This window comes from Cherax quadricarinatus, chromosome 15, assembly GCF_038502225.1.
Source record: "Cherax quadricarinatus isolate ZL_2023a chromosome 15, ASM3850222v1, whole genome shotgun sequence".
NCBI classification, from domain to species: Eukaryota; Metazoa; Arthropoda; class Malacostraca; order Decapoda; family Parastacidae; genus Cherax; species Cherax quadricarinatus.
The window spans coordinates 30,332,260-30,344,920 of NC_091306.1; the positions used below are offsets into that span (position 1 = coordinate 30,332,260).

The 12,661-nt window shown below is 42.9% G+C and overlaps 1 protein-coding gene across 4 annotated transcripts in view; it reads left to right on the forward strand.

The window, feature by feature from the left end:
• The first annotated feature begins 369 nt into the window (after positions 1-369).
• The window catches only part of Dhod (dihydroorotate dehydrogenase 2), a 141,458-nt gene continuing 129,166 nt past the window's right edge, over positions 370-12,661 (forward strand). For all 4 annotated transcript variants that reach the window (XM_070085251.1, XM_070085249.1, XM_053781029.2 and 1 more), the window contains exons 1-2: positions 370-441; positions 6,625-6,834. In XM_070085251.1, coding sequence (XP_069941352.1) covers positions 397-441; positions 6,625-6,834 — 255 coding nt within the window. In that variant the 5' untranslated portion in view covers positions 370-396. The remainder of the gene's footprint in view (positions 442-6,624; positions 6,835-12,661) is intronic.

A 12,661-nucleotide genomic window follows, 5' to 3' on the forward strand; every position in this document is an offset into this window, starting at 1 on the left:
TGTAAATTGTAGTAATATTAACATTTTTACTACCTCTATACTATAAATTTTTCTAATTATATTTTTTTACTAGTTCTTTTTTGTGATAATTCACAAATAAAATCTATCACTCCATAGCTTATGTCTAGTTTTAAGTAGTGTATAAGTATTAGGATTAGTCTGCCCGAAATGCCCATGCATGCTGGTGGCTTTCTTTGTTCTTAACAATACTTTGTTACATGTAAACTACAATTTGTATACTACACGAAGAAATTAAAATTTTAAATTTAGAATTTTTACCTACTAGCCAAGATGTGAGAGGAATATATTTTCCCGGACTCCCGAGGATGAGAGAGATCAGGGTTCAATAAGGTTAGAGCTTTGGTGGTCTTTAACAACCATAACAACAATATAACGATGGTGGTCGGAGTGAGCAGGTTGTTCACCAGTAAGGTGTTTCGGGTGAGCATTGATTGATTAATTTACGGCATAAGCTGTTAGTGGTCCTGATAAACCCTACAAAGAAAGGGAGATTGTATAATTATTGTAATACACTTAGTGACCGGTCCAGGTGATGGGTTTGATTGGTCCAAGTGATGGGTTTGGTCCAAGTGATGGGTTTGATTGGTCCAAGTGGTGGACTTGATTGGTCCAAGTGATGGACTTGATTGGTCCAAGTGGTGGACTTGATTGGTCCAAGTGATGGACTTGATTGGTCCAAGTGATGGGTTTGTTTGGTCCAAGTGATGGGTTTGTTTGGTCCAAGTGATGGGTTTGATTGGTCCAAGTGGTGGACTTGATTGGTCCAAGTGATGGGTTTGTTTGGTCCAAGTGATGGGTTTGATTGGTCCAAGTGGTGGACTTGATTGGTCCAAGTGATGGGTTTGATTGGTCCAAGTGGTGGACTTGATTGGTCCAAGTGATGGGTTTGATTGGTCCAAGTGGTGGATTTGATTGGTCCAAGTGATGGGTTTGATTGGTCCAAGTGATGGGTTTGATTGGTCCAAGTGATGGGTTTGTTTGGTCCAAGTGATGGGTTTGATTGGTCCAAGTGGTGGACTTGATTGGTCCAAGTGATGGGTTTGGTTGGTCCAAATGATGGGTTTGATTGGTCCAAATGGTGGGTTTGACTGATTGGTCCAAGTGATGGGTTTGATTGGTCCAAGTGATGGGTTTGATTGGTCCAAGTGGTGGACTTGATTGGTCCAAGTGATGGGTTTGGTTGGTCCAGGTGATGGGTTTGAATGGTCCAAGTGGTGGATTTGATTGGTCCAAGTGATGGGTTTGATTGGTCCAAGTGATGGGTTTGATTGGTCCAAGTGGTGGACTTGATTGGTCCAAGTGATGGGTTTGTTTGGTCCAAGTGATGGGTTTGATTGGTCCAAGTGGTGGACTTGATTGGTCCAAGTGATGGGTTTGATTGGTCCAAGTGGTGGACTTGATTGGTCCAAGTGATGGGTTTGAATGGTCCAAGTGGTGGATTTGATTGGTCCAAGTGATGGGTTTGATTGGTCCAAGTGATGGGTTTGATTGGTCCAAGTGATGGGTTTGTTTGGTCCAAGTGATGGGTTTGATTGGTCCAAGTGGTGGACTTGATTGGTCCAAGTGATGGGTTTGGTTGGTCCAAATGATGGGTTTGATTGGTCCAAATGGTGGGTTTGACTGATTGGTCCAAGTGATGGGTTTGATTGGTCCAAGTGATGGGTTTGATTGGTCCAAGTGGTGGACTTGATTGGTCCAAGTGATGGGTTTGGTTGGTCCAGGTGATGGGTTTGAATGGTCCAAGTGGTGGATTTGATTGGTCCAAGTGATGGGTTTGATTGGTCCAAGTGATGGGTTTGATTGGTCCAAGTGATGGGTTTGTTTGGTCCAAGTGATGGGTTTGATTGGTCCAAGTGGTGGACTTGATTGGTCCAAGTGATGGGTTTGGTTGGTCCAAATGATGGGTTTGATTGGTCCAAATGGTGGGTTTGACTGATTGGTCCAAGTGGTGGACTTGATTGGTCCAAGTGATGGGTTTGGTTGGTCCAAATGATGGGTTTGATTGGTCCAAGTGATGGGTTTGACTGATTGGTCCAAGTGATGGGTTTGATTTGTCCAAGTGGTGGACTTGATTGGTCCAAGTGATGGGTTTGGTTGGTCCAGGTGATGGGTTTGAATGGTCCAAGTGGTGGATTTGATTGGTCCAAGTGATGGGTTTGATTGGTCCAAGTGATGGGTTTGATTGGTCCAAGTGATGGGTTTGATTGGTCCAAGTGGTGGGCTTGATTGGTCCAAGTGATGGGTTTGATTGGTCCAGGTGATGGGTTTGATTGGTCCAAGTGGTGGATTTGATTGGTCCAAGTGATGGGTTTGATTGGTCCAAATGATGGGTTTGATTGGTCCAAGTGATGGATTTGATTGGTCCAAATGATGGGTTTGATTGGTCCAAGTGATGGGTTTGATTGGTCCAAGTGATGGGTTTGATTGATCCAAGTGGTGGATTTGATTGGTCCAAGTGATGGGTTTGATTGGTCCAAGTGATGGGTTTGATTGGTCCAAGTGGTGGATTTGATTGGTCCAAGTGATGGGTTTGATTGGTCCAAATGATGGGCTTGATTGGTCCAAATGGTGGGTTTGACTGATTGGTCCAAGTGATGGGTTTGATTGGTCCAAGTGGTGGGCTTGATTGGTCCAAATGGTGGGTTTGACTGATTGGTCCAAGTGATGGGTTTGATTGGTCCAAGTGATGGGTTTGATTGGTCCAAGTGATGGGTTTGACTGATTGGTCCAAGTGATGGGTTTGATTGGTCCAAGTGGTGGACTTGATTGGTCCAAGTGATGGGTTTGGTTGGTCCAAGTGGTGGACTTGATTGGTCCAAGTGATGGGTTTGGTTTGTCCAAGTGGTGGATTTGATTGGTCCAAGTGATGGGTTTGATTGGTCCAAGTGATGGGTTTGATTGGTCCAAGTGATGGGTTTGATTGGTCCAAGTGGTGGGCTTGATTGGTCCAAGTGATGGGTTTGATTGGTCCAGGTGATGGGTTTGATTGGTCCAAGTGGTGGATTTGATTGGTCCAAGTGATGGGTTTGATTGGTCCAAATGATGGGTTTGATTGGTCCAAGTGATGGATTTGATTGGTCCAAATGATGGGTTTGATTGGTCCAAGTGATGGGTTTGATTGGTCCAAGTGATGGGTTTGATTGATCCAAGTGGTGGATTTGATTGGTCCAAGTGATGGGTTTGATTGGTCCAAGTGATGGGTTTGATTGGTCCAAGTGGTGGATTTGATTGGTCCAAGTGATGGGTTTGATTGGTCCAAATGATGGGCTTGATTGGTCCAAATGGTGGGTTTGACTGATTGGTCCAAGTGATGGGTTTGATTGGTCCAAGTGGTGGGCTTGATTGGTCCAAGTGATGGGTTTGATTGGTCCAGGTGATGGGTTTGATTGATCCAGGTGATGGGTTTGATTGGTCCAAGTGGTGGGTTTGATTGGTCCAAGTGATGGGTTTGATTGGTCCAAGTGGTGGGTTTGATTGGTCCAAGTGGTGGGTTTGATTGGTCCAGGTGATGGGTTTGATTGGTCCAAGTGGTGGGTTTGATTGGTCCAAGTGATGGGTTTGATTGGTCCAGGTGATGGGTTTGATTGGTCCAAGTGGTGGGTTTGATTGGTCCAAGTGGTGGGTTTGATTGGTCCAGGTGATGGGTTTGATTGGTCCAGGTGATGGGTTTGATTGGTCCAAGTGGTGGGTTTGTTTGGTTCAATTGGTGGGTTTGATTGGTCCAAGTGGTGGGTTTGATTGGTCCAGGTGATGGGTTTGGTTGGTCCAAGTGATTGGTTTGATTGGTGGATATGGTTCAGATGGTGGATTTGACTGGTTCAGATGCTGAATCTGACTGGTTCAGATGGTGGGTTTGATTAGTTCAGGTGGTGGGTATGACTGGTTCAGATGGTGGATATGGCTCAGATGGTGGGTTTGACTGACTGGTTTAGGTGGTGAATGTGACTGCTTCAGATAGTGGGTTTGACTGGTTCAGAGGTGGGTTTGACTGGTTCAGGTGGTGGATCTGGTTCAGATGGTGGGGTTGACTGACTGGCTCAGGTGGTAGGTTTGACTGACTGGTTCAGGTGGTGGGTTTGAGTAGTTCAGATGGTGGGTCTGACTGGTTCAGGTTGTGGATCTGGTTCTTATGGTGGGGTTGACTGACCGGTTTAGGTAGTGGGTCTGGCTGGTTCAGATGGTGGGTCTGACTGGTTCAGGTGGGGGTTTGACTGATTCAGATGGTGGGTTTGACTGGTTCAGATGGTGGATCTGACTGGTTCAGGTGGTGAATCTGGTTCAGATGGTGGGGTTGACTGACTGGGTTAGGTGGTGGGTTTGGCTGGTTTCGGTGGTAGGTTTGACTGGTTCAGATGGTGGGTGTGACTGGTTCAGATGGTGGGTTTGACTGACTGGTTCAGGTGGTAGGTTTGACTGACTGGTTCAGGTGGTAGGTTTGACTGACTGGTTCAGGTGGTAGGTTTGACTGACTGGTTCAGGTGGTGGGTTTGACTGGTTCAAATGGTGGGTTTGACTGGTTCAGGTGGTGGATGTGGTTCTTATGGTGGGTTTGACTGGTTCAGGTGGTGGATCTCGTTCTTATGGTGGGTTTGACCGGTTTAGATGGTGGAGTTGACTGACTGGTTTAAGTAGTGGGTCTGACTGGTTCAGATGGTGGGTTTGACTGGTTCAGATGGCGGGTTTGACTGGTTCAGATGGTGGGTTTGACTGGTTCAGATGGCGGGTTTGACTGGTTCAGGTGGTGGGTTTGACGGACTGGTTTAGGTGGTGGGTTTGACTGGTTTAGGTGGTGAGTTTGACTGACTGGTTCAGGTGGTAGGTTTGACTGACTGGTTCAAGTGGTGGGTTTTGACTGACTGGTTCAAGTGGTGGGTTTGACTGGTTCAGATGCTGGATCTGACTGGTTCAGATGCTGGATCTGACTGGTTCAGATGATGGGTTTGACTAGTTCAGATGGTGGGTTTGACTGACTGGATTAGGTGGTGGGTCTGACTGGTTTAGGTGGTGGGTTTGATTAGTTCAGATGGTGGATCTGGTTCAGATGGTGGGTTTGACTGGTTCAGATGGTGGGTTTGACTGGTTCAGGTGGTAGGTTTGACCGATTGGTTCAGGTGGTGGGTTTGACTGACTAACACAATTAACACATCAACCATTTCCCACCAAGGCCGGGTGATCCGAAAAAGAAGAAACTTTCATCATTTATTCCATCACTGTCTTGCCAGAGGCGTGCCTACATGTGGTGGGTTTGACTGGTTCAGGTGGTGGATCTGGTTCAGATGGTGGGTTTGACTGGTTCAGATGGTGGGTTTGACTGACTGGATTAGGTGGTGGGTCTGACTGGTTTAGGTGGTGGGTTTGATTAGTTCAGATGGTGGATCTGGTTCAGATGGTGGGTTTGACTGGTTCAGGTGGTAGGTTTGACTGATTGGCTCAGGTGGTGGGTTTGACTGACTGGTTCGGGTGGTGGGTTTGAGTGGTTCAGATGGTGGGTTTGACTGATTCAGATGGTGGGTTAGACTGGTTCAGGTGGTGGATCTGGTTCAGATGGTGGGTTTGACTGGTTCAGATGGTGGGTTTGACTGGATTAGGTGGTGGGTCTGACTGGTTTAGGTTGTGGGTTTGACTGGTTCAGATGGTGGGTTTGACTGGTTCATGAATGATGGACTGAACACATCGACTCCAGGCTGAGGGACTGATTACCTCAAACTCCTCCTCTCCTTACACCTTTCTACTTTGTATTGGAGTGATGAAGCCACTGTGTGGCGAAACGTTTCCTGAATAAAGAATCCCATATGTTGCATAAGTGTCTCAATCTTTGACTGGTTCAGATGGTGGGTTTGACTGGTTCAGATGGTGGCTTTGACTGGTTCAAGTGTTGGGTTTGATTTGACAATAAATATGACTTTATTTCCAAAATACTACGTATGTACATTAGAATTACAACGGTAGGTAACATTATATTTCTTACAATAAAAGTTCATAGTTATGAAAAGAAGTTTAGGTACAAAAAATAGAAAACTAAAAATATATTAGATGTGCACACATATGTATATATGTGGTACTTCGAATTTCGAACAGCTACCAACTCAAACGATTATGTAAGTTTATTTTTGTAAGTGCTTTTGTAAGTGTATTTTTTGGAGTCTGAAATGGACTAATCTAATTTACATTATTCCTTATGGGAACAAATTCATTCGGTAACAGCACTCGAACAGCCTTCTGGAACAAATTTCAGCCGATATTCGAGGTACCACTGTACTCTGTATGTAACATAATCTAATTGTATAAAATTACATAATATTGTAATACGAATCTCAGTGACAACTGAGCATTTGTTGAAAAGTTTAAATTAAATTTTAATGTTAAGTTCAAATTTAACTTCAAGAAAGTTTAAAATAAGAAAAAAGGAGTAATGATGTGATAATGGTTGGAGTTGTGATTAAATTGAAAAAAATATGGAACTGTATTGAGTTTTCAGATGAGTCTTGGATTCTCAGTCACAAAAGATATTTGTTTTTCCTATTTCAAAATCCTTTTCTTGCTAGCACCTAACATATCTTTACTTCACACAAATGATACCAATTTAAAAATATTTTTTTCCAGAAAAAAATACATGATATCTTAAAAGTTGGCATTGGTGGGACGCTAGCTTTTGGTGGCATCAGCATCTACTTTAAAAATGAGAAGTTCTATGATTCACTGGTTATGCCTATGTTGCACAAGCTGGAGCCTGAAACAGCTCACAATGTAGCAGTGATGGCAGCCAAATATAACCTGGTCCCTGAGGTGAATCTCAAGGAGTCAGAACTACTGGTTAGTAATAATACATCTGATTATACACCCATATTAGGTGCTAATGCATCTAGGTGTGACAAGAGTATATAATAGATTCGGGGATGAATTGCCTTATGTATAACACAATTTGAGCCATGTAAGGCATAATTTCAGAAACTTTAATACAAAAGTTAAGAACTCAGTCATTGTTTTGGAAAGTGTAGTGAGTATGCTTAGACAGGTGTTTCGTAAGTAATACTGTATTTGTTTAACCCTTAAACTGTCCACACGTAGATATACGTTGATGTGAGGCAGGTTCTGAACGTAGATCATTTTATTTTTCATTCCTTCAAATTTGGTGCGATAGGCCTAAGTCGCCCAGACATGAAAGAATGGGTCTGTGCACTCAGTGTGTGCACTATGAAAAAATCGGGGACTACTTAGTACCTTGTGGGAGCACCAGTTCAACTGAGTGCCAGCTAGAGCAAATACCGTGGCAAACACCAAGGATTCACTGCTGTCATGTCAAATTAACGCCCACATTTTAAGAGGAAAGTAAAAATAGGTTAGATAAATGCATGAGTGAGTGTGGGTGGGTGTGAGTTGGACCTGACTAGTTGTACTACTAGGTCAGATGTTGTGCTCCTTCTTTCAGTGAATGTGACCTGACTAGGTGGATCATTGGTCTAAGCTGGGGGGTGACATGGACTTGCTTTGCATGGGCCAGTAGGCCTGCTGCAGTGTTCCTTCTTTCTTATGTTCTTATGTATTCAGCTGGCTAGCTGGCTGGCTGGCTTTGGCTGTCTCTGTCTGTATCTGTATATATATCTGTCTGTCTATATCTCTGTCTATATCACTGTCTGTTTGTATCTCTGTCTATATCTCTGTCTCTCACATATACTCATAAATACAGTTATTATACATAGTGTAAATTACCTAGGATAACCCAAAAATTCCAGGCCAAGTGCTATACAGTGTTTGTAGATTTTTTTTTTTTTTTTTTTCAACAAGTCGGCCGTCTCCCACCGAGGCAGGGTGACCCAAAAAAGAAAGAAAATCCCCAAAAAGAAAATACTTTCATCATCATTCAACACTTTCACCACACTTACACATTATCACTGTTTTTGCAGCAATCAGGGAGCGGCCCATACACGACAAACCAACAGGTTTACTAGCCGCTCCCTGAGACAGAGACAAGCAGATGGAAAGACAGATACACACAGGCAGACAGAAAGACAGATAAGCAGAACTAGACAGACAGACAGATAGATGTACAGATAGATAGATGTACAGATAGACAGCCAGATAGATGTGTCATGTGGGTTCGATAACGTGAATGGGGTAAAAACACTCACGTAGGCTGGTTAGTACATATAATTATAACGGAAAGTATGGGAAGCACCATCAGCCGCCCTGCCTCTCTTTGCTCTCTATTTCAGACTGACCCACCAGTGCCTACGGGGTGAGTGGCGTTCAAAAACATGCTATGGTCAGCAGCAACATGAATAGCAGTCAGTGATTCACACAGACGGTTGGTAGTGAGTCATACTACTGGTAACTGGTTACTGGTAACTGGTACTACTGAGAGCTCGGCGACGCTAACGTATGTCGTCCCGACATACAGCTAATACAAACTAGAGATGGCAGGCGTACGTCTTGGGCTGATTCTATACAATGTCAAAGTACACAACAATTGAACATTATAACATACATAAGTAGAATATTGGAATGGAAGCTACAGATAGACAGATGTACAGATAGACAGATAATGTACACATAAACAGATAGATGTGCAGATAGACAGACAGATGTACAGATAGACACAGATAGATGTGCAGATAGACAGACAGATAGATGTACAGATAGACAGACAGATAGATGTGCAGATAGTCAGATAGATGTACAGATAGACAGACTGATAGACAGAGGCATGTTTGTGTGCAAGAGTAAAAACATATAAAGGCAAGGTTCCCCCCTCCAGCAGTGCACATTCATCAAATGTCACTGTTATCTAATGCTGTCATAACACCATTATTCAAGGAGCTCATATTACACTCCAGGCACACACAGAAGACAGAAAGACAGGTAAGCTGAACTGGACAGACAGTTAAGCAGAACTAGGTGGACAGACAGATAGACAGACAGATAGATGTACAGATAGACAGATGTACAGATAGATAGGCAGATGTACAGATAGACAGATAAATGTACAGATAGACAGATGTATAGATAGACAGGCAGACAGATAGTCAGGCAAACAGATAGACTGACAGACAGATATACAAAGACACGTTTGTGTGCAAGAATAAAAACATATAAAGGCAAGGTTCCCTCCAGCAGAGCACATTCATCAAATGTCACTTATCTGACCCTTGTCATAACAACATGCTTCAAGGAGGTTTATACTCCAGCATGTCTAAAACATTGCTGGGATCTATAAATACTTCGTATATATTTCTAGACAATAGTAAATGACCAGGGCAGGTAAAAATGTTCACCTGTCAGTGTGATTGTTACAATTTGAGTACTATTTCAGTACATAATATTAGTGTCAGAACAAAGATTGGCTATGAAATCACAAGAACTATTATAAGTTGTAATTATCAAACACAAAAATTATATAAATTAAAATAAAAATGAGAAAAAAAGGTAAATCGGCAACACTTCTGCAAGCAGCAGGACTGGATGTTGCCATTAGGTGAGCATCCAGAGCCAACTTCATGGTCTTATATCTTGGCAAGTACTGGTCCTAAAAAAATTATTTTTTTGGTTTTATACCACAGAAAATACTCATCTTTAATTTAAAAAAAAAATTGTTTTTCAAAATATTCGGAGCACCACGCAGGTGAACGTAGATCTACGTTTGGACAGTTTAAGGGTTAAATAAATAAAAGGTAAATGAGCACATGAAGTATAACACAGTACAGCACAATACAGTGGAACCTCGGATTACAAACTTAATCTGTTCTGTGACCTTGTTCGTATCCTGATTTGTTCGTACGCTGAGTCAATTTTCCTCATTTAAATTAATTGAAATACAATTAATTTGTTCCAGCCTCTCAAGAGACATGACAAAATAATGCTAATATCAACTCTACAGCTTAGTTATCTATCACAATTCATATAATATGACATAAATAATATTAATAACATTGAAACATAATATATACTCTGTAATGAATAAAATAGGCCATATAATGACGAGTGATGGCAATGCCGGCAGCAGCATCCTGCCGCCATTTACTCTCCCACTTTAGTATCTTCCCAGTCCATAACCCCACACCTAGTGTCTTCCATTGCAGACACTGCAAGGCTCCTGGCGGACATCAACCAAATCTTTCAGTGGGCTGCAGAAAACAATATGAAGTTCAACAATGAGAAATTTCAGTTACTCAGATATGGTAAACACGAGGAAATTAAATCTTCATTAGAGTACAAAACAAATTCTGGCCACAAAATAGAGCGAAACACCAACGTCAAAGACCTGGGAGTGATCATGTCGGAGGATCTCACCTTCAAGGACCGTAACATTGTATCAAACGCAGCTGCTAGAAAAATGACAGGATGGATAATGAGAGCCTTCAAAACTAGGGATGCCAAGCCCATGATGACACTCTTCAGGTCACTTGTTCTATCTAGGCTGGATTATTGCTGCACACTAACAGCACCTTTCAAGGCAGGTGAAATTGCTGACCTAGAAAATGTACAGAGAACCTTCACGGCGTGCATAACGGAGATAAAACACCTCAGTTACTGGGAACGCTTGAAGTTCCTGAACCTGTATTCCCTGGAACACAGGCAGGAGAGATACATGATTATGTACACCTGGAAAATCCTAGAGGGACTAGTACCGAACTTGCACACGAAAATCACTCACAACGAAAGCAAAAGACTTGGCAGATGATGCAACATCCCCCCAATGAAAAGCAGGGGTGTCACTAGCACGTTAAGAGACCATACAATAAGTGTCAGGGGCCCGAGACTGTTCAACTGCCTCCCAGCATACATAAGGGGGATTACCAATAGGCCCCTGGCAGTCTTCAAGCTGGCACTGGACAAGCACCTAAAGTCGGTACCTGACCAGCTGGGCTGTGGCTCGTACGTTGGTTTGCGTGCAGCCAGCAGTAACAGCCTGGTTGATCAGGCTCTGATCCACCAGGAGGCCTGGTCACAGACCGGGCCGCGGGGGCATTGACCCCCGGAACTCTCTCCAGGTAAACTCCAGGTAGCTTGTGTTTATGTATGATTAGTGGTGAGGTCGTCACATATGTAACCACAGGTGTGGTCAAGACAGATGTATATATAGGTGAAGACGTGATCACTGTGGCCACAGTGGTGGTGGTCAGCTGCCCCACTCTCTGCTGTTACCTTCTTCGTTTCTCTAGCTTTTTTCATAGTTTCTAATTGCTTTCTGAGCTTCTTGCTGATTGTACACGACTACTGTCTCTTTGAGTGAGGCATTGTGTAAGAAATTTGTACAATATAAGACAAAATTACGCATCCCAAGGGTCTGCTGTGGTCACTCAGAGCGGCTCACCTCCCCTTCCTTTTGACCCTTGGTTGGCACTGAGATAGCCATGGTCTAGCAGAACCTACAGCCACCCAGAGGGTTACCAATTTGTATTTTGAAGCATTTGGCACAGAAATATGAAAAAAAAATTACGAAAAATGTCTAAAAATGACAACATAATAATATTATTATTATTATTATTATTATTATTATTATTATTATTATTATTGTTATTATTACATTGTATTATTATTATTATTATTGTTGTTATTATTTTTTATATTATTTTTTATTATCACACTGGCCAATTCCCACCAAGGCAGGGTGGCCCGAAAAAGAAAAACTTTCACCATCATTCACTCCATCACTGTCTTGCCAGAAGGGTGCTTTACACTACAGTTTTTAAACTGCAACATTAACACCCCTCCTTCAGAGTGCAGGCACTGTACTTCCCATCTCCAGGACTCAAGTCTGGCCTGCTGGTTTCCCTGAACCCCTTCATAAATGTTACTTTGCTCACACTCCAACAGCACGTCAAGTATTAAAAACCATTTGTCTCCATTCACTCCTATCAAACACGCTCACGCATGCCTGCTGGAAGTCCAAGCCCCTCGCACACAAAACCTCCTTTACCCCCTCTCTCCAACCTTTCCTAGGCCGACCCCTACCCCGCCTTCCTTCCACTACAGACTGATACACTCTTGAAGTCATTCTGTTTCGCTCCATTCTCTCTACATGTCCGAACCACCTCAACAACCCATATAAGAGCGTTGGTAAAACTATACAGTACTCTCATACATTCCCCTCTTTGCCTCCAAGGACAAAGTTCTTTGTCTCCACAGACTCCTAAGTGCACCACTCACTCTTTTCCCCTCATCAATTCTATGATTCACCTCATCTTTCATAGACCCATCTGCTGACACGTCCACTCCCAAATATCTGAATACATTCACCTCCTCGATACTCTCTCCCTCCAATCTGATATTCAATCTTTCATCACCTAATCTTTTTATCCTCATAACCTTACTCTTTCCTGTATTCACCTTTAATTTTCTTCTTTTGCACACCCTACCAAATTCATCCACCAATCTCTGCAACTTCTCTTCAGAATCTCCCAAGAGCACAGTGTCATCAGCAAAGAGCAGCTGTGACAACTCCCACTTTGTGTGTGATTCTTTATCTTTTAACTCCACGCCTCTTGTCAAGACCCTCGCATTTACTTCTCTTACAACCCCATCTATAAATATATTAAACAACCACGGTGACATCACACATCCTTGTCTAAGGCCTACTTTTACTGGGAAAAAATTTCCCTCTTTCCTACATACTCTAACTTGAGCCTCACTATCCTCGTAA